The sequence below is a fragment of the Augochlora pura genome, chromosome 10 (assembly GCF_028453695.1).
Source record: "Augochlora pura isolate Apur16 chromosome 10, APUR_v2.2.1, whole genome shotgun sequence".
Classification (NCBI taxonomy): domain Eukaryota; kingdom Metazoa; phylum Arthropoda; class Insecta; order Hymenoptera; family Halictidae; genus Augochlora; species Augochlora pura.
The window spans coordinates 1,381,581-1,401,486 of NC_135781.1; the positions used below are offsets into that span (position 1 = coordinate 1,381,581).

General features: G+C 36.3%; 3 protein-coding genes across 10 annotated transcripts; 2 read left to right on the forward strand and 1 right to left on the reverse strand.

Annotated features, from left to right (window-relative positions):
* Positions 1-419: 419 nt before the first annotated feature.
* LOC144476221 (uncharacterized) lies at positions 420-3,191 on the forward strand. The gene is made up of 8 exons (XM_078192897.1): positions 420-706; positions 1,349-1,489; positions 1,633-1,750; positions 1,979-2,140; positions 2,204-2,437; positions 2,526-2,657; positions 2,724-2,896; positions 3,008-3,191. Exons 2-8 carry the CDS (start codon positions 1,353-1,355, stop codon positions 3,081-3,083), a joined length of 1,032 nt encoding a protein of 343 aa, XP_078049023.1. The 5' UTR covers positions 420-706; positions 1,349-1,352; the 3' UTR covers positions 3,084-3,191.
* LOC144476222 (uncharacterized) lies at positions 3,060-7,046 on the reverse strand. 6 transcript variants are annotated; one of them, XM_078192904.1, is made up of 6 exons: positions 6,510-7,046; positions 6,255-6,357; positions 4,593-4,680; positions 4,456-4,500; positions 3,936-4,368; positions 3,060-3,836 (listed from the first exon to the last, which is right to left on the reverse strand). In XM_078192904.1, the coding sequence occupies exons 5-6, from the start codon at positions 4,244-4,246 to the stop codon at positions 3,323-3,325; spliced, it is 825 nt and encodes a 274-aa protein (XP_078049030.1). In that variant the 5' UTR covers positions 4,247-4,368; positions 4,456-4,500; positions 4,593-4,680; positions 6,255-6,357; positions 6,510-7,046; the 3' UTR covers positions 3,060-3,322. The 6 variants fall into 6 exon arrangements, with proteins under 6 accessions (XP_078049030.1, XP_078049029.1, XP_078049027.1 ...); XM_078192903.1 differs by having other exon boundaries at positions 6,439-7,046; XM_078192901.1 differs by lacking the exons at positions 6,255-6,357; positions 6,510-7,046 and adding exons at positions 4,749-4,847; positions 4,906-5,037 and having other exon boundaries at positions 4,593-4,668.
* Cyst (rho guanine nucleotide exchange factor 18 cysts) lies at positions 5,146-17,789 on the forward strand. Of its 3 annotated transcripts, XM_078192893.1 has the most exons (18): positions 5,146-5,277; positions 5,608-5,698; positions 8,106-8,435; positions 8,555-8,931; positions 9,096-9,245; positions 9,332-9,525; positions 10,489-10,626; positions 10,998-11,073; positions 11,143-11,272; positions 11,460-11,622; positions 13,930-13,983; positions 14,070-14,622; positions 14,696-14,925; positions 15,004-15,548; positions 15,615-15,817; positions 15,898-16,077; positions 16,136-16,842; positions 17,048-17,789. In XM_078192893.1, exons 2-18 carry the CDS (start codon positions 5,659-5,661, stop codon positions 17,328-17,330), a joined length of 4,353 nt encoding a protein of 1,450 aa, XP_078049019.1. In that variant the 5' UTR covers positions 5,146-5,277; positions 5,608-5,658; the 3' UTR covers positions 17,331-17,789. The 3 variants fall into 3 exon arrangements, with proteins under 3 accessions (XP_078049019.1, XP_078049020.1, XP_078049021.1); XM_078192894.1 differs by lacking the exon at positions 10,489-10,626; XM_078192895.1 differs by lacking the exons at positions 5,146-5,277; positions 5,608-5,698; positions 8,555-8,931 and having other exon boundaries at positions 8,295-8,435.
* Positions 17,790-19,906: the final 2,117 nt, after the last annotated feature.

Consider the following 19,906-nt stretch of genomic DNA (forward strand, 5'->3'; position numbering starts at 1 on the left):
GCGCAGCGCGCCGCGCGGCAAATCTGAGAAGCGACTTGAACTTTGATCGCGCGGGCATCGGGTACGGTAGGAGCACGGGAGTAAGCGCGAACGGAGTGTGGAAGTTGACTAATTGTCCAATCTATTTTTCTGTTAAAAAACTAGAAAATAAATTTTTTTTTAAAGATATAAATATATGCTTAATTTATTTCAAATCCTTTCTTTCTTATTAAAGGGATCTTTACAGGTACAGAAAATTTGAAAAATTCATAGTTTATGCGTTTTCTCTATACCTAAGAGTTTTAGCGTCACTGTCTTACCGATACAATATTTTACAACGATTGGCAAACGAATACTATAATATAGAAGTGCAGAAAACACTGTATAATGGCAGTACATGACGGTTTAATCTACTTGTCTGTTCTCCTATTAAAATCGAACAAGATATCTGCACAGACGACGTATACCTCGTCCGTGATATCTATAAAGTAATTTCTGGATCGATTAGGTAGCTTGCTTCGTCCACGAAAGTCTATGAAGTATCTTCTCTAATTCACACAACTTGTTCATGCGGGAAGATTATTGCAATTCTGGCTACTGTCTGACGAGTCTTAATCTCCTTATTAATTGGTACAAAGCTACTGCATCGGAGTCACCAAGCATACTGGAAATTAAATAACTATTTCTATTTTTATACTTTGTATTTTTCATAAAGTGACACACAAAGGTACGTAACTATTTCTCGATACAAAATTTTACAGTTTATCATCCATACCATACACCGAATACGTTTACCGGCACAGTTGAATTTGTTAATTCGGAACGACTTTTGACATACAAAGACGATAACAATCTTATCTTGATATGTAAATGTCAATGTAACAATAAATGCATCGTTTTTAAGCCACTGTAACTACAATGTCCGCGGTAGTCATTGCACTGTGGTCCTTGAACGCTAAAAATACGCGATGTATTTTATATTTTTTTTCTCTCAACCACTGAATTTATTTACGCTAATGAAGCTTCATTACGATATCAGCAACAAAATGAATTTTTAATTTACGACTGATGGTAATCTTACCGCAACGTTATAAATTTCAAAAAAATTCTACGTTGACTCGGTGAAATAAAATTAACTGTCGCTAGATTATATTGAAGATAGTTTCGTAAATAAATCGAGATAAGTATACTTAAAACTGTAAAAGCGATTAGATACTGCACCGATAAAGTAATCGAGTGTTAAGAAATAATTAAAAAAATAATGCTCTGGAAATGTAGTAAAATTATTATGAACACATAATTGGTTTCGTTAATACGAAGTGACATTTATTATTGATTTAGAATTAATAATTTAATCTGAACTATGTAGGAAAATGTTGCCGCCAACATACGTTGAAGGCTTTCACGATTTAGAGGCTGTACAAGCAATGGAGTACCGGCCTCTTGGTAAAACTGGTTTATTGGTCAGTAAATTATCGCTCGGTGGTGGACCATTCGGTTGTCATTATGGGTTAGTATTAATAAATCACAACGAATTTAATATGCAGAAATATTCGATCGAAATTAAGCGATCTGATGGTAAGACGTAGAACATTTTCAAAAACAATCACCGATGATTTCACATAAACGATTTACATTCTGATTTATTAATAGTACGTACAACGAGGAGGAAGCTATCGAGGTGATACGCCAAGCAATAAAGAAGGGCATCAATTATATTGATACCGCACCGTGGTATGGACAGGGTCGTTCCGAAACCTTGATCGGAAAAGTAATGAACTATTTTTTAATTATATTATAGACAATTACCCGCTCTTATTTGGAGAAGAAATAATTCGAGGAACTTTCACGCGAAGATTAGATTAAACATTAATTAAAAAAAAAGATAATTTTAACTTTTCAAAAATAAAATTGATTCTCGAATGCTCCAAATAAAAATATTATCTCAATGCGATGTGCTCATAAATTGTTGTTAACATTTAACTTTCCTTTTCGATAGGCTTTGAAAGGCATTCCCAGACAGGCATATTACATTGCAACGAAGGTAGGAAGGTATGAATTAGATTACGAAAATATGTTCGATTTCTGGAAGCAGAAAACTAGGGAAAGTTTCAAGAACAGCTTAAACCTCTTAGGTTTAGATTACGTCGACGTTATACAGGTAAATAGAATTTTTCATCGTTTTCAAGTGTTACATTTCTAAATAGTCTTTGATATTTTACAGGTTCACGATATAGAATTTGCTGCGCATTTAGATATAGTAATTACCGAAACCCTGCCGGAATTATCGCGTCAGGTCGCGGATGGTAAAGCGAAATTCATTGGCATCACCGGATATAACGTGTCCATTTTGCAAGACTGCATCGAGAAGAGCAACATTAAAATATCTTGCGTATTAACCTACACAAGATTGACGCTAATAGACGACACATTGATGGAATATATTCCATTTTTCAAGGTATCACTGTTCATCAGTGAAACCTTCTCAATCGATAATTTTTGCCGTGGATAATATTTAAAAGTAAACGTATAACGCTTTCTTGTAGGCAAACGATATTGGCGTAATCAATGCAAGCTTGCCCTGCATGGGACTCTTAACAAATAATGGTCCCCCGGATTGGCATCCATGTCCAGAGCAAACGAAAATAATATGTTCGGACGCAGGAAAATATTGCAAAGTAAATACGATAAATTTATTGTACGAGAATATTTTGAGCTAATCTAACAAGCTATTCAACTTCCAGGATCATGGTGTAGAACTGGCAAAGCTGGCAGTGTATTATGGCTTGCAATGTGAAGAGGTAGCCACGTGTCTCGTTGGAATGCAAACTTTAGAACAATTAAAAATGAATTACGAAGTTTTGATGAATGGCCTTACAGAGAAGGAAAAAGTTTTATTAGAAGAAATTCAAGAGAAGTAAGCCCTTTCATAGTGCATGAATATGCATATTAAAAATCAGTTAAAAATTCAAAACCCAACGTTTTCATCGTGCTGAAATATTTATAAAATAATTTATTTGTGTTTTAGGTATTTTTCTAAAATAACTGAGAAACATTGGGAGAATAAAGAAGTGCTGATATATTGGGCCAATATAAGAAAGTGAGAAAAATATATTTTGTATAAACGATTTATACAGATACAACATGTTGGAATTTTCGTAGGGTGCTTTGTTAACGATTAAGTCAAAAAATAAATTCTATCTGTAACAATACTTGTAACATTATAGAATATTAATAATACCATGTACATAATAATAAGCGCAACTTTCCCGGAGTTTGTGTTAGGAAGCGCACAATCAGACTTATAGATCTTCTACAGACTTTGTCAGAGTATTCAAAATGTTCAGATCTTGTTAAGCATTGCTTTGTCAAAAATATGAGGCACATAATCATCCTCGCCAGGTTTAATCTTGTACGTCAATTCGTACATCAATATAGTTATAAAAGCACCCAAAATGGGCTTGTGATACATCTGTTTCAATTCGAAGCCCTTCTTAAGGCAGAGCTCCCTTCCACCTTCCGTATACTCTGAGGCAACAATGTTAGCACAACCGTATCCTTGCTCTGTAGCAAATGACACTGCAACATTAACAAGGCACGAAGCTATTCCCTTCCTCCTGTATAGGTGATGCACGTGTAATCTTTTAATCCAGGCCCCTTTATTTAATACGTGACTTTTGCACAAGGCAACTGTACCCACTATTCGTTTAATGCTGGACGAGATATCAATGTTTGAGTTACGGAATTGTTGCTCTGTCATGATGGTGTAACGAGTATTTTTTGGGCTCTCTGTCATTAGATACGGTTCGAACGCCTCGGCAACCCAGAAATAGGAAAAGGCATTGGACATGTAAACCCTGTTGCAAACGAACAAAGACATTTTTATAATTAAAATTATTATGAATTACCTTGTATTTAGATTGTTAAATTATAGATTTATATTCATAGTTTATTACCTTGTTATGTTAGAAATCTCTTCGTTGACTTCCATAGCTTTCGTGGTGAAACCTATGTAAGTTCCAACGTAAACGAAGAAAATTACAAGCGGCACAACTAAGATACAAATGGTCAATGGCAGTCCAAAGAAAATGAACATAATAGCAGCAAATAATATCATCATTTGGAATGTTAATTCTTTGAAAACGATTCCAAAATACGTCGTATGCAACAACGACATCACACCGGACTTTATCAGCTCTTTACAATTTATTTCATCCCCTGTCCTGTAGCCGCGTATCACCACGATGTGACTCGTTTGCGAACTCATTTTGTCTTCCTCTTCTTTTGTGTTTATTGTAAATAATTAACAGATCATAAATTAAACGCAAAGAAACTCACATATCCCGTAATCCTACATATTCAACAGCGTAGCTTCAATATTCTTGCCATCTGTAAATTGTACAAACGTCAAATACAATACATTCATTTGCAAATGTTTACACATCGATACAGAAACTTGTTCAAGGCAATACTTACCTTTATTAGAAATGCACGAGAACTACGAGAACATTCTCTCCGAGTCTGTAACAATTATAAAACCGAATTCATTTCCTATAATATTAAATTACATATGTACAACTTAAATAATGAAGTTAAAGGTTTTGTGGTGCCACCTGTAATATAAATTTTGTATTCCATTGATGCTGCGAGTTGGCGCTACAGAGTGCTCGTTTGTTCGCCACTTCCTCTCTTTGTCTGAAACTGTGAAGGCAGATCTGATCAGTTGTGGAGCGTCAACCAATCAGAGAAATGCAGTTCCTGTAACATACCTTGAATTTCTGAACCCTTTACCCTTGGCAAGGTGCAATATGGTGAGGCGAATATTATTTCAAAAATGATTGTTAATGGAAATGAAAAATGGATAAAACCTGGAATGAGGCAACTTTGAACACCGTTGTTTCAGGACTACCTTCACGACGAACTTACTTATGGACGCAAGCGCGTTGAAGATCCCCCTAAGTTTCGCTGCAGGTGTATTCCGTGGCGGAGGTAGGATGGACAAATCGCGTTAGGCGGTGTATACGTACATACACGCAGCGTATTCGGCCAGTGTTTTACGTGTGCATACGTATACGGAATATCTACACATCATAGACTGCAGAACAGAGTGGGAGAAGCTTCATAAGCTCCGAAGCCTGAAGCTTATGTTGAACAGCACAGGGCTAGTACAAAATGGTTGACGTGCCTTGAATGCATGATACAAATTGGTAGATGCAACATTTTGTTTCCTGATGAAGGAGCTAGACATAATAAACCGTGTGTAATGCCAATGGATTTATAGGAATTATTTTGCTTTAGGTACGTATCCTATTCGACGCCCGGTAATAGATCTTAACATACGAAATAATTAAGTCACACAGTGTTCATCTGTCAATACGGCTTCCTTTGGCAACAAAGTGTATACGTCGCCCCACTCAAACTGTGGAATACCGCACGTACAGGATTTCCTTTGTAACAAATTTTTCGTTCGTCACGTCGGCGATACGTTCTATTTATTTACAAAATTTTCCATCGATGTCTCTCTCTGTCTAATATATATGTTTTATCTAATCTTCGCGAATTTTATACAATGTTTCTAAAACACGGATTTTTGTCTAACGCTATTTGTAACGCTTACGAATGTTTCAGATTTCACTATTGGGAAATTAAAAGTGTACATTGAACCGTCGGAAATAAAAGATGGAGAAACGGCAGGAAGTACAGGCTCCGTTTTCATCTGGTAAGTTATTAATAATATAAAAAATTATTTCAATCAAGTACTCAACGTCTATCGATATCGTATGCAATAACAAAATTCTTTGAGATTTAAGGAGACATATGTTTTAACATTGTGTAGTTGAAATGTTTCATTTAAATTTTATCATTTCTATCTTATTTTATATCGTCTGTTGGATCGATCAAAAAATTTGGTTGGTTTTCGAGCAAAAATTCCATGGAAGAAACTAAGCAAATTTTTTGGCTATTGTAATAGATTTGTGTATATTTATTCACCATTGTTTTACTGTGTACATTATACCGTACAAAATCTATTTGAATTATATCATAAAACATTTGTATGTATTTGAAGTTATTTGTTTATATATTAAAAACATATGGCTCTATAATAAATAAGAATTTTGCATAATGCTGGAAGAACAGTTTCAAAGTATTCTATATTAAATTGTCAGTGCTATGTATCATTTAGGGAAATTGATCTTAGCATATTCTTCAAGCATTATTAAGACTTTAATGTACACATAATATAAATAGTATTAAGTAAAATGTAGCTGACATACCTTGTAGCTTCAACTTTCGTTGTCTTCACTATCTCATCACTTGTATTACCGCTGTTAATATACTATAATGTTGTTCATTTCTCATCCTATTTTGTAATCTTAACTAGAATAAAGATTATACTACATGTAACTAGTCTTTTCTTTAACAATTTCTTCAATTAGTAATTTTGTAGCATTTCGTTACGTTGGTATTAGAAAACTGGTGTTATTTTGTCTTTGTATACAGTAAAGCTATACTCAGTGTTAAACAGTTACCCCTTCTTAGTTATTGGAATCCAAAAACCATCCCAAGTTTCGATATTTCTGTCCAATAAAGAAAATATTACCACTTGTTGCTTTCATGTACGTAATATATCGTATAAACTCTGCCTACATAATTTTTGTTTTAAAAAATATAGAACCGTCACTAGTGAAATAAATTACAAGGTAATGCTTACAAGGTAGTAATAAAATATAATAGTATATTGCATTGATACGCGAAACGATAGTAAACTAAAACTAGAATTATTAGATGAGACAAGCATGCATGGTCATTTGGTAACTAAAATATACGCATCGTGTAACTACTTATCTTTGAATTTATTTCCATCGTATATGATGATTTCAAGGAGGTCGTTCTCGTATAAAAATGCAGGTTGATTTATCGGTAATTCGATAGTTTAAAATGGAATTAATATAAAAATTGGAAACGATTGAATTAAAAAGCAGATAATTTGCGGTCGTTCGATTCGACGAGAAAAGTTACAAAAGCGAAGGCAAGAGATGAATTCGCCGGAAAGAAAGGGTGGTTAGTAAAGGTATTAGACTGAAGGTTGGAGGTCGGTTCACGATCGGGGGTGCACAGAGAGGTGGGGTGGAATGCGCGGACCAACGGATCAATTCGCGCTCGGTAGTTACGGGGGAAAGCAACAGTGTGTCTACCCCTGCTTCCTAGAAAAGTACGACTCGGCACGATTCGAACCACATTTACTTATTCTTGATATACACATGAAGATGACAATAAACGACTCGTCAAGTTGTCGTGTAGGTAAAATAGATAATACATGATCGTCGCGAGAGCATCTCCTACGCGAAGTGATCATTGAAAACGGGTGGTGACTTTTTTCGCGACAAGTTTATTCTCGCGCGTATAATACGGCTTTCTCTTAGCGAGATTAGCCGTGTAACGGTTCCGTTAAATACAATAGGAAGTTTTGCTCGATCAATCGGACCCGATAAGACCGGAGGGGAAGCCCTTCTTGACTTTTTTCCGTGGTCGGTTCGCAACGGTTAGATCGATTCGGAGAAATTCGCAAGATCGGACAAATGACCTTGGATTATCCGTGACCGATATTAATGCGGCAAGATAAAAATTAACATTGATATCGGGACTATTTTTAATTCGACTCTCTCTCTCTCTCTCTTAGACGTCGATAAACGGGCCGAAAAGTATTCGGTCGTATTGTTTGCGTTCGCGGATATTGTGAAACGAAAAGTGCAGATAAGTGGCATCTTCAACAATTTGACCTGATTTTCATTGAATATGTCTTTATGCGTTACTATAACACGGGAACGGGAGACCGCGATTGTTCGGGAGCGAGTTCTATTTGTTCCCTCTGCAGTCAATAGGCGCGAGGACATTTCGATATCGGTTTTCCCGTATCTCGATGTAGTCCACGAAATGCGACATTTCTTGTTGTACACGAGTTTCGTTATTTAATGGGATAACAAGAAATGTTACGATTCACATTTATACATTGTTTCAACTGACAGACAATTATACATTTTTTAAGCTGACTGTTAATTGGTCTCGAGATAAATATTAATTATACAACGTCGTAATAACAGGATTTGTTTCTATTTCGTTTATAGATGAATGTCCAAACAGTGGAGAAGACAGCGAAGAAGATGTAATAACTGATTATCTGGGATCATCGCATTCTGACTGCGATCGTATACCTATCATTAATGGAGACCTTGGTTGTTTGAGTTCACGTGAAAATATAATTGCTGAAGTCAGCTACACCAAAGACAATATTGAGAAAACGGCGATCACAATGTCTGAGGGGATCGACGAACAACAGCAGCAGCATACATTGCTCACGATTGGCTCTAATATACAATCACAGCCTAATCCTTTGGTGCCAATTATTAGTGTCACACCGCATTCACCTGGTCTTGCTAAGAACTATCCTGTTCTAGGTAAACCCATTCGATCATTGATCTGTGCGAAACCATATTGTATTTAACTCAATGTCGGTTGATGTTGAAGTATATCTTGTGTGCTTCGTGTGGCTAACAATCGATTCGCCTCCTTGCAGAGGACAACTTGCAACATTTGCATGAAATCCATGATTGCATACAACGTATGAGAGATCTGACGCTGAGCAACTGGGGATACAATCATCGCACCTCCCACAGTGACGTACAGCAACGTTTAACATCATCATGTCCTTCTCTGTGTCCGATAATATCATCCGAAATAGCGCCACGTTCGAATAATAATGAAACGGGATCCGATCCGGATCTCCTCGCTAATTGCTCCACTAATAGTTCTCCTACACATTTCCCACCGGTAGGCCCTCGTTCACAGAATGCACAAGGTATAGACAGGAGACGTAGCTGGACAGATCTGGAAGATACCCGATGCGGGCGTCGCAGATGCTCTGGACAAAATCATCTGCAAGCACAAAACATGGTTAATATCGTCAGATAAATCTTCTTTTTAAGGAAACGCATTTATCATGTACTCGTAGCATGAAACATAATTGCTTTGTCGCTTTCTTCATTTCGCTTTATTTATAACTTTGGCATTCGTTTCCACAACAATATTGAACAACAGTGTACCCGTTACAATTTCAGCGACAACGCAGTATTAGTTTAAGTAGCCTAGACAGTGAAATGGAAATAGAATTACAAGGAAAGTCTTGTACCAGACCTGTAGGTGTTGGCAGTCGTGCATGTAGATCACAAGCAAGCACTCATTCCCTTAACGAAGCCGATCTTGTACAGGTAAACGAACGCTTACGTTAATAAACTGGTTAAACATTTCTTCTTTCTTTTTGGTGACCAAAAACTACTGAATATTTTTTCGACAGAGCGAATATCAGAAGATAGTTACAAAGCGATTCAAAGGTAGTCAAAGATTAGCAGAAAGTAGTGGTTTAATGCCTGGCGTCACAGGTTCTCGTTTACCTCTTCAGAAATCTATATCAACGCCTTCAATTGTTACACCACAAATTAATGCTCATTTAGCTGAATCTGTAACTAGGACAACGCCATCACTCACGACGTAAGTTAAATAACAATGTCTATGGATCGTCAAGCTAGATCAACGTCAGGGGTGTCGAATTGGAGGCTCGCGAGTTACATGACGAAACGAACGCTACTATTTGAAACGGCCGAGATTTCTGAGTTGCACGGCTTTTATTTCTACTTATTTATCGCCCTACCATAACAGAGCGCATGGAATGGTGGCTAGTAAACTTAAGTAGCGGAAACACGTACAGACGGATAGCGGAGACCGTATAGCTTACGACGAAGTTCGACAATCCTGACGTGGCACAAAATTTTACATTTAATTTCGCTGTTACACAATTTGTCGCTTTTGTGAACTTGTTGCTTCCCTTCAAGTTTTAGTATAATTTCTTTGTTATCGATTTATAATTATGATCTAGCCTGCGATCTTCATAAAACACTATACATAAGCAGCACACGAAAATATGCATATATTTTATGTACATATTATACTTTACTATCGATATTTGAATTGAAATCTAAGGAAAATTAATGCATGACTTATTCATCATAAGTTTTGACATTTGTCTACAACTGAGAATGCTTGCAATAATTTGTATATAACAGTATTGACGCATGGTTGCACCATTCTTTTTACTACAACTTAACAGTAATTCATTTTTAACATTTAAAATGTAACACATAAATATTAAGATGCTAATTCATTGGTATGCTATCCAAATTTGAAGATTCTTAGACTGGTTCAAATCTCTCGTACAGTGTAATTGATAGCATTTCTTTCATTTCGCTCATCATCCGAATTCGAAACTTTCTCACTCCGTTTAAATGGCATTTCTCGCATTTAAAATTGTATCTACACCTTTATATCTTTTTTTATGACGCTTCAATATCTCGGTGGCACACCACACGAGACTCTCTGATTTGCAATATCTTTTACACAATAGTCGCATACTTTGTGTTTGTACTTGACAATTTCCTACCATCCTGCATGGTACAGCCGTCACGAAAGAAACGAAAAGGGTAGTGGAAGCGAGACTGAAACAGAGGATCTTCATGCAACGCATAGCCACGAGTTCCACGAAGATAGAGAAGGCACTCCGAATGCTCAGATATCGCTTGACGAATTATTAACCGAGTAAGTATTTCATAATTTATATTTTTCAGTTTTCCACTTACGAGCAAATATATATTCTGCTAACAAGATACAAGGGAAAGTGGCTGGTTTGTATTAGCTTAATTAATAAGCACTTTCTTCCATAGAATATACATATATATATATACATATATACATATATAATAATACTGTGCTATCATTTACATTTCTCTGTGTGTAATATATTTCCTCACGAATCACTTAGACTTGTACGTAGTTACAACATAGATATATTTTAATCACTCCTGTTTGAATATGTTATAGTAATGCTTCTAGATTTTTGTTGCTACAATGCTTTCTATATGAAACATTTTAATAACATTCGTAATTATATAGTTATCGAAATTTTTCAGTGGAGTAACGTACGATGATCAAAATTCTGAGAAAACCAGAAGAAAACGGGGTTCCATATTTTTCCGTAAGAAGAAGGTAAATTATTTAATCGTAGACGTATTAGAAGTTGATACAAACTATTATAATGATATATTGTTATCGCAGGATAAGAGTGGTAAAAAAACTAGTCTACAGCAGCATTTATGGTCAACAATAATGGCTGGATCTCAGGGAAGTTTAATATGTGATGTTTGTATGAAACAATCAACAAATAAGCCTCTTCAACATTGTGACAGTATGTACCACTTTCTACTATTTCTATGTCGCTGGCAAAAAATATTTAGTGAGAAAAAAAGGGACAAAAGTATTCATTGTTTCGTCAATTATATTTATCATTTTGCATGAATATTTTCTGCCAGGGTTAGCAAAAAAAAGTATTGTTTTATGGATGAGTCGTTGAAAATGATAAACTTTATCGTCAGATTGTGGAGTATCTGTACATCAGAGTCAAGGATGCAAGGATCAACTAGTACTGGAATGTATCAAGTCGAAACACCATTCCAGCAAGGCACTGTCGAGTAGCTACAACGTTAAGAGAGGTTCCACGGCGTCGCTGCCTCTACCATCCTCGTACGGAAGCGGAAGGTAAATAGTTTTCATTATATAAAAATAACTTTTTCCCGCATTGGATCTGCGTATCTGTGGTTCAAGATTCGCACGCAATTGGCATGGCTATGCCTAAATTCGGAGTTCTCAATAAACTCCACTTATTTGCAATATAAGTAATTTATAAGTTTAAAAGATATGCGTAAATGCGAGAACACAGACACACACACACATTTACGTTTAGCAAGGAGCGTGACTCTCAATTTCTTTTCTTTTTCTTTGCTTATTAGACCTTTTTTTTATATGGAAGTATCTTTCAAATGAAGTACCTGGACTCGAGTATTTGCTTGTATTTATTCATTGGTAATGCAATATAGTGGACAGTTTACAAAACTGATTCGATATAGAAACAATCGTGTACATTTTCCAAAGGCGACGAATACATTTCACATTTTACCTCGAAAAGATCTTGTTCGATTTTTATACGCCACGTTCTTACATATATTATACATATTATAACGAACATATTTAATATAGGAAATGACTAGTTAGAAGGGGTATCGTATCTGCTTTATTACTCAGAAGCTTTGGCTGGCTTGGAGGCTTATTATTTCTAATTAAGTTTGCAATTAAGCCAATTGTATGGCTAGAGCTTGATCGTGTTTATCCTCGCGTCTCTAACATTACTAATAAAAACTTTTTACATATACATGTTTAATTGATATACATAATGTCACGCCCAAACTTCTTCAAATATTCAAGTAACGTGTATATATATCTACATATACATATACGCAAATTTGAAAGAAAAAAAACTACTAGAAAGAAACAATAATAATAACAGTTCGTGCCAAGTCGCAATTTACATTCGACACACACTTCTTGATTTTATTTCGAAGTCCGTGAACACTTTTTCCGAAATGATTGTTGACATACAAAAAAGAAAAAAGAAAAAAAAGAAAGCTGTGTACTAATGATTTTGACACGTAACAATTGGAAAAAAAACATAGTAAACTAAGAAAAATGAAGAAGGAGGGGAAAATAGAAAGGCAAAATGAAGTTGCCCTAATGCAGTGTGTGCTTTTTCCTTCCCTCGTGCATTCCCTCTCGTGCAACTACGACAAACCAATCGATTGTTCGACGATTAAAGGGAAATTAACAGCAAGAAAGCCGTGACAAGCTACAGCCCTTGGCGGCGAGTTGCTACTAAGCTCGGAGTCAAGTAAGTCTCAGATATCTGATGTGTTCCTCCTATTCTGTCGAAGCGTTCGTTACGTTTCTGTTCGTGTATAAACCATCCTACACAGTAGTAGGATGACCCGCGTCTATCGTTCCTCGATTCTTTTTCTCGCACACATTGTCTAAAAAGGCCGGTCGAGTTTGCCTCTATGTTGTACTGAAAAAAAGAGACATTATCACCTCGCCCCGCCCTCTGCCTATGCTCCTGCCTTGCTTCTCTGATTTGTGTTCCATTCAATAACATATTCTGTGTCTACACTTTTTTGTACTTTTACACGAGTCTGTAAACTCGCAGTATCAAATAATCAAGCATACTCCTCTCGTCGAGCATTATCAGGAATGAATTACTGTAAGTTATACTTCCATGTGTTTAATTAATATGAATATCTTCGACCTCTTCCTTCTCTTAGCTGTTTCTATTGTACTAAAGATTTATGAACTCTATATACGCCTTTGAATGTTTTTCTCTAAACTCATAATCTACATTTTATGTTTTATGTATAATATATTTATTACTTTAGCGACGACGTACTGAATGTGCTCTATACATGCCTATGAATCATTTTTATTAGCACCAATATATAATATACGTGAATGCATAATTACCAATCATAGAGTTGTTACATTCAGTACATCCCCCCTCTCTTTACCTGAATATAAATATTTAAAACATTTGTCCGTCGTCAGTGACCCTCCCACGTACGTAGTAAAATTCTAAATTTCATTTATAGTAATGTTGATGCTCCATTTTTATCATTCAACGTTATTGAAACACCTTGACACATTGGTACGAATCAGTTACAAAAAACTGTACCCCCAGTAACTAAGATTTTTAAAATTATAGTCGTGGTTGTTTTTCTGTTGAACGTAAGAAATTGACTCTACACATGTTTACCTATGTACGTGTATGACGAATAAAATTTAGGTGCTGCTATGCCGATTATATAATACATATATGTGTGTAAGGTAATATATATTGATGTACCGGTAAAACTGCTGTAATTATCTAATTTATACAGTTCCGTTACTATGGTTTTCAGGAGAACATATATTTTGTAAGAAACGTCTCACAGTATTCTAACGTATATAATTGACTTTTTCTTTCAGTCAAACAATAAACGAAGAGAAGGATGGGGATGGACAACATCGTGACATATCGAGGTTTGTATAAAGATCTGTTCTCCTAACAGTTTTAGTCACTATAATAAAATAAATAATTAATTCTCGTATTTATTTGAATATTTCAGTGGTTGGGAAGAATTTGATATCTGCGACGACACTCATCAGTTTACCGTGGACGATTTGGAAGGTCTGGATCCTGAATTGGGCCTAGCTAAAGAAGAAACCGATTCCTGGAGTGCTGCCATTGGGCAAAACATTGCCTTGCGACTCGTCGACAATTGCGAGCGAAAAGTAAAGAGACAGGAGCACATTTACGAATTCGTTCTTACCGAGAAGCATCATTGCTTGGTGCTTCTTGCTATGGAGAGAATCTTCGCGGAGGGTCTCCGGCGTCACTTTCGTTTCGGCCAGCCAGACCTGGAGCGCATGTTCCCCAGACTCCGCGACCTCATCGATATTCATTTACGATTTCTGCAAAAGTTACGGAAGCGGCAAAATGCGAATCCTGTTGTTCCTACGATCGCTGATATACTCGTCGATCAATTCGCTAGCGAAAATGCGCAACGTATGAAGAGTGCCTATGGAGAATTCTGTAGTCGTCACAGAGATGCTGTCGAGGCTTACAAGTATTATTTCCGACACGATCCTCGCTTTGCTCGATTTGTACGACATTGTCAGGTAATTATACAACATCCAAAATTATTAAAATTCAAATTAAATTATTACCAAAATTATTTACGTCTTTATATAGTCACACCCTCTGCTAAAAAAGAAGGGGATTCCCGAGTGCATTTTATTCGTTACCCAACGTTTAACAAAATATCCGCTGTTAGTCGAACCGCTTATAAAAACTGGCATTGCACAAGAAGAGGGCGAAGATCTGCGCAAAGCCTTAAGCCTTGTTAAAGAAATCTTAGCGGATGTGGACGCTTGCGTAGCCGATAAGGAAAGAGAAGATAGGAAGCTAGAGATCTATAATAAGTAAGTGAATTTAATGACTCATTTAGTGCATTTCCGAGTGCGGTTAACTAACACATTATTTTCATCGTTATTATATAGGATTGATGCAAAATCGTTCGCGACATATCGTGGCGTTAAATTCAAAAAGTCAGATATCATGGCATTTAATAGAGTACTGAAATTCGAAGGTACTGCGTACTTAATGCAAGGTCGTGGAAAAATGACTGCCATTGTAGTAGTTGTTCTGTCCGATATATTATTTTTCTTGGCCGAGAGGGATCAGAAGTATGCCTTTTTTGTGCCTGACAATAAGGCTGGTATAGTATCGCTTCAGAAACTACTAGTGCGCGAGAAGGCTGGTCAAGAGTCTAGAGGAATCTATTTAATAAGTAGCAATCCAGCTGAACCGGAAATGTTTGAGTTAAAAATTCAGAAGCCCAAAGACAAACATTTGTGGATCCAAGCAATTAGATCGGCGGTCGAAGCTTGCCCGCAAGACGCCGACAATGAATCCGATACGATTACTGAAAATAATAGCAGCAATGAATTGAGAGACACCCGTTCTTCCTCTATATCATTACTCTCTGTCGAAGAAAGACAACGCCTAGTTAAAACTAAAGAAACACATATCCAGAAAATAGTTGGTACGTATAACTTATCGTTAGTTTATCTATTATATGATTCATAATGTTTAAAAATTCAATATTCAGCTGAACTACGAAAGAAGGACACCGAGCAAGCACTTTTACTGGAAGAAAAACTTAACCTGCAAATGCAACTTTCAAGCGCCGCGAATATATGGGGAAATGAAACCAATGATACCGAACGGTTAGAAAAGGGTGACAAAGAGATTCCGGATTATACTAGACTAGTTCACAACGAAGGGACTGATACTACGCAATTATGGAAAGAGGTTACTAATTTCGTTTAACATCGTATTTTTAACGCTTTTTTACATAGTCTTGAAAACGGGAATAAAATTTATCTTCACAGGTGGTTATGGCTGTACAAGAAGCAACAAGACTTGCTAGCTCATTATCGTTTAGTACAGGCGGTGCTACTCTTTCAAGGAGTTTAAGTTCTGCGGGTGAACGGCATAGCGAAACCTACGTACCAGCTGCTCTTAGTGTACCACGGAGAGCAGAAACGTTTGCTGGTTTCGACCACAACAAGGTAAATATGCAATCCTAAATCTACAAAAACGGATGTAACAATTTTTGATTCTTTTCAGGAAAAATATCCATTACGAGATTCAGCGGCAGTTCAGTCGGTAATTTTTCTTCCAAAAGTCGGCGAATTCATGAAAGAGAACCCAGGAGACAAGGAATCTCAAGATCCCGAAGCGAACAAGGATCAACAATGGGCAGCGATCCGTTTGTCACATCACGTTTATACGCTGCTCTGTCTAATTAGTAGCCAGATGACGACAATCGATAGTTTACAGGCTCAATTAGCTGCGTGTAAAGATGGAAGTATAAGCAAACCAAATAATAGACCTAATACAAACCGCCAGTTAGAAGAGTTGCGCAACTTGCAAGATCAATTAAGCCGAGAGAAAGCGGCGTTCCGTGCTGCTTCCCAGCAAGAACAAAAACAGCTGGAAGAGGAGAGAGCCGAGTTGGCGAGACAGCGTGAACAGCTCGCGGCAGAGAAGCAGGATGTAACACAACAGAGAGACCAATTGTATCGGCGACTCGAGGCATTGGAGAGACAAGGTGTGACATTGGTTGCAGGCGCGGCGCCAGGATCCGCGACCATTCATCTGTCTCACATGTCGCAAGGAACGGATACGATACAGACACGAAAATCTCAGCTAGATGCTAAACGGATACCGTTAAATTTAATTAGCGCTACTAATCAACAAAAAGTGCAAAGCAATCTTCCTGTGAAACAGCAGTTGCCTTTGAAACTTGCTAGCGGAAGTAACAATAATACTAGGTATGTATAACAATTTCTAAATTGTGTTACCAATTAATCTTTGAAACTGAAACGATGACATACCACCTGGATTATTATGAAATGTTAGATATACTGTTGAAGAAATATATTTAATTATTAAATAATTTTCCACAGACTGAAATTCTTCTATAACGAATAGAAGGGGGCGCATTTTAATCTTTCTCTTTCTCTGTATGACTAACAGGAGTGGAGGCACAAGTAATAATAGTCCTGATCGACATTCACGAACCGGTAGTAGTCCGGCAATCGTGGGTAGCTCAACGTATTCTTCCCCGGAACTAGGTAACAATAACGCTAGCACCAGTCAAATTCATTCTTCGAACCGTTCTCTACGAATCACCCGGTCTCCTCCGGAGTATCCTCATTATCAACCGCAGCCGCAGCAACCACCACCCCCGCAACAGCAACAACAGCATCAACGAACCGAACAGCAACAACCGTTGGAGGAAGAGGTAATTTTTTTCTGACGACTCCTTCGTTTCGGTCGAAAGCATTCTCGATCCTCTCGTCCTACAACTGGCGAAGCTACCCCTACGTCTCAACTAACTCCTTCACGGAATCAATCAAAAGATGCTCAACCTAGAAGCCGTGTCAAATCATTTTGACTTTCAACATTCACGCGGTAATAATTTTGAATTATCATTTTGAATATTTTTCTTGTAGCATTTTTGACATTGATTTCAATTTTTCATCGATCATTCTTCGTTCGCTCGTCACTTTCTCCTTTATCTGTTCCTTTCTCTCTCTCTCTCTCTCTCTCTCTCTCTCTCTCCCCCTCTATATCTCTCTTTCTTCATCTTTTATTTTCGTCTTCCTTGCTCAGTGATAATTTTTATGGTGTTGTACATTAAAATGCAACATGGTACATTAATAATGCATTTAACGTATCTATAAAATCGCGTGACTGTCAATAAAAAAAAAAAGAACATACATACGTATTATTCTGAATAAATCGATAAAAAAGGATATCGTTACTTTCCAACTGCTATTGAAGGCAATAATATAATTTTTATGCAAAGTCTCACGAAACCTACCGTAGAAAAAAAAAAGAGAATTAATGTAACATATATATGGACAAATAAAAGGATAACAATTAGTAGTCACAACTATTTGGGAGAACAAAAAAAAGTAAATAAAAGTATTAAGAAAGCCGGCTTGGTGAGAGGTAGTTCAGCCGATCTTGTTGAATTCTTGCTCGTTATGTTATTAAGCCGACTGACAATTTTAGAGACATGATTTTAGATGAATCTTTTAAACAAATCTGTTGCTGCTTGCTGAAACATGGCAAGGTTAGAGAATTAGATTATAATTAGGAGTGCATATACATGAACAGATGTATATATACTTTTTTCATGACATATGTATGATGAAGTCACATGTACGTATGTTGGGTTCAAAACTTGTGCGGAAGTGTATGTAAATGCGTGCATATGAATAAAATTCATGAACACATGCATACGTGTACAGCTCCATTTTACCAAGAATGTACACATATGCACCTATACTTTGTGTACGCACGTATATGAAAGGATATGTGAGTGATCGCGGTAGTTTATTCTTACATCATAACTTTAAAAGTATTTTAATATGTGCTAAAGCGACGGATAAGATATAAATTATCATTGGTGACAAATCGTTGTTATGTGTGCCAAGCCACAGTTGAAAATCGTTAATTTTTCGGTATCATTGATCGCATATCATTTGTTCGACAATACTATCGTCCTCCCCTCAATTTAAGTTGGACAAACACGGATCAACCATCATATTTTCTATTTAATATTTTTAATTCGAGATTTTCCACTGCCATTATTGTTAATCTGACCCCCTTTTTCTCTTTTCGACTGTTTACAATTTATTTTATTTATTGCATCGCGTATATTTTCGATTATCCGAAGTATTTTTTATTTATAAGATTTTTTTAAAAATAAAGACCGTTCTCAAGTATTTGCGGAATCTGGAATCCATTTCAGAGAAAGTACTATACAAACTATGATGATCATACTGCACGTTCGAAGTGGTTATACATTATAAATTCTCATTTATTAATCGTTAAGGCAAGAAATTATATTTAAAATTGAGATCCGTACGGATAACAAAGACAAAATAAGAAATTATCTTTGAAGACATGACCCTAGAACGTAGATCGTTATAATAAAATCAGAATTTTGTTTTGATACATATAGATATATATATATATATAAATATATGAACATATATAAATATTATATACATATTAGATAGCGTATATGCTTGCCTCAGAAGATGCTGTAGCGTGCAATATGATCGAATGGAGGACAGCGTCGTAGAGGCATGATAATGATGAAACATGTGACTAATTAATTTAACATCGTAGGGCAACATAAAGCAACAGTATCGACTTGTCTCAAATCAATCATGGTGACAATAGTTCTTCAAAGTATTTCTGTAAGATGTAAAGCGTGAGGGAAAAAAAAACATAACGAGTTTTTACAAGTCTACTACTAAAAAAAAGTCTCAGCATGTATCAGAATATAAATAATATTGTATTGATCTTGTTAACAGCCTTCATAGATGAGTGTTCGACTTCATTTCAAGACCACTAAAATACAAATTATAAACTGTTCTTAGTGTTATAATGTACACGATAAAAGAAACCCATGAAACATATGCGAAAGGTAAGATCTAAACACCGAGAGATGTAATTCCAAAGAAATCATTCCAGATATGTATGTACGCGCGCACTCACACGTATGTATGCATTAAACAAAAAAAGAAAATGTATTCTTTACATGTGTTAAGAGCATTCCGCTATGTCAGATATAACTCGATGTGATTAAAAAGTCGTTGTTATTAAATATTTTTCCTTGTACAATGAAGTCGCACACCATCTTTTGGGTAACACAAAAAAAGAAAAATCAAATTGGATTAACAACTAAAAAAAAGTAGTGCGGCGGCCTACGTGCGTCACGTGGCATCTAAAGAAATTCGATGCCACACGACTGCATAAGTTTAAAAGAGGATATAAAGAATTATTAGCAACGCGGTTTTCCACGTTTTAGTGAAT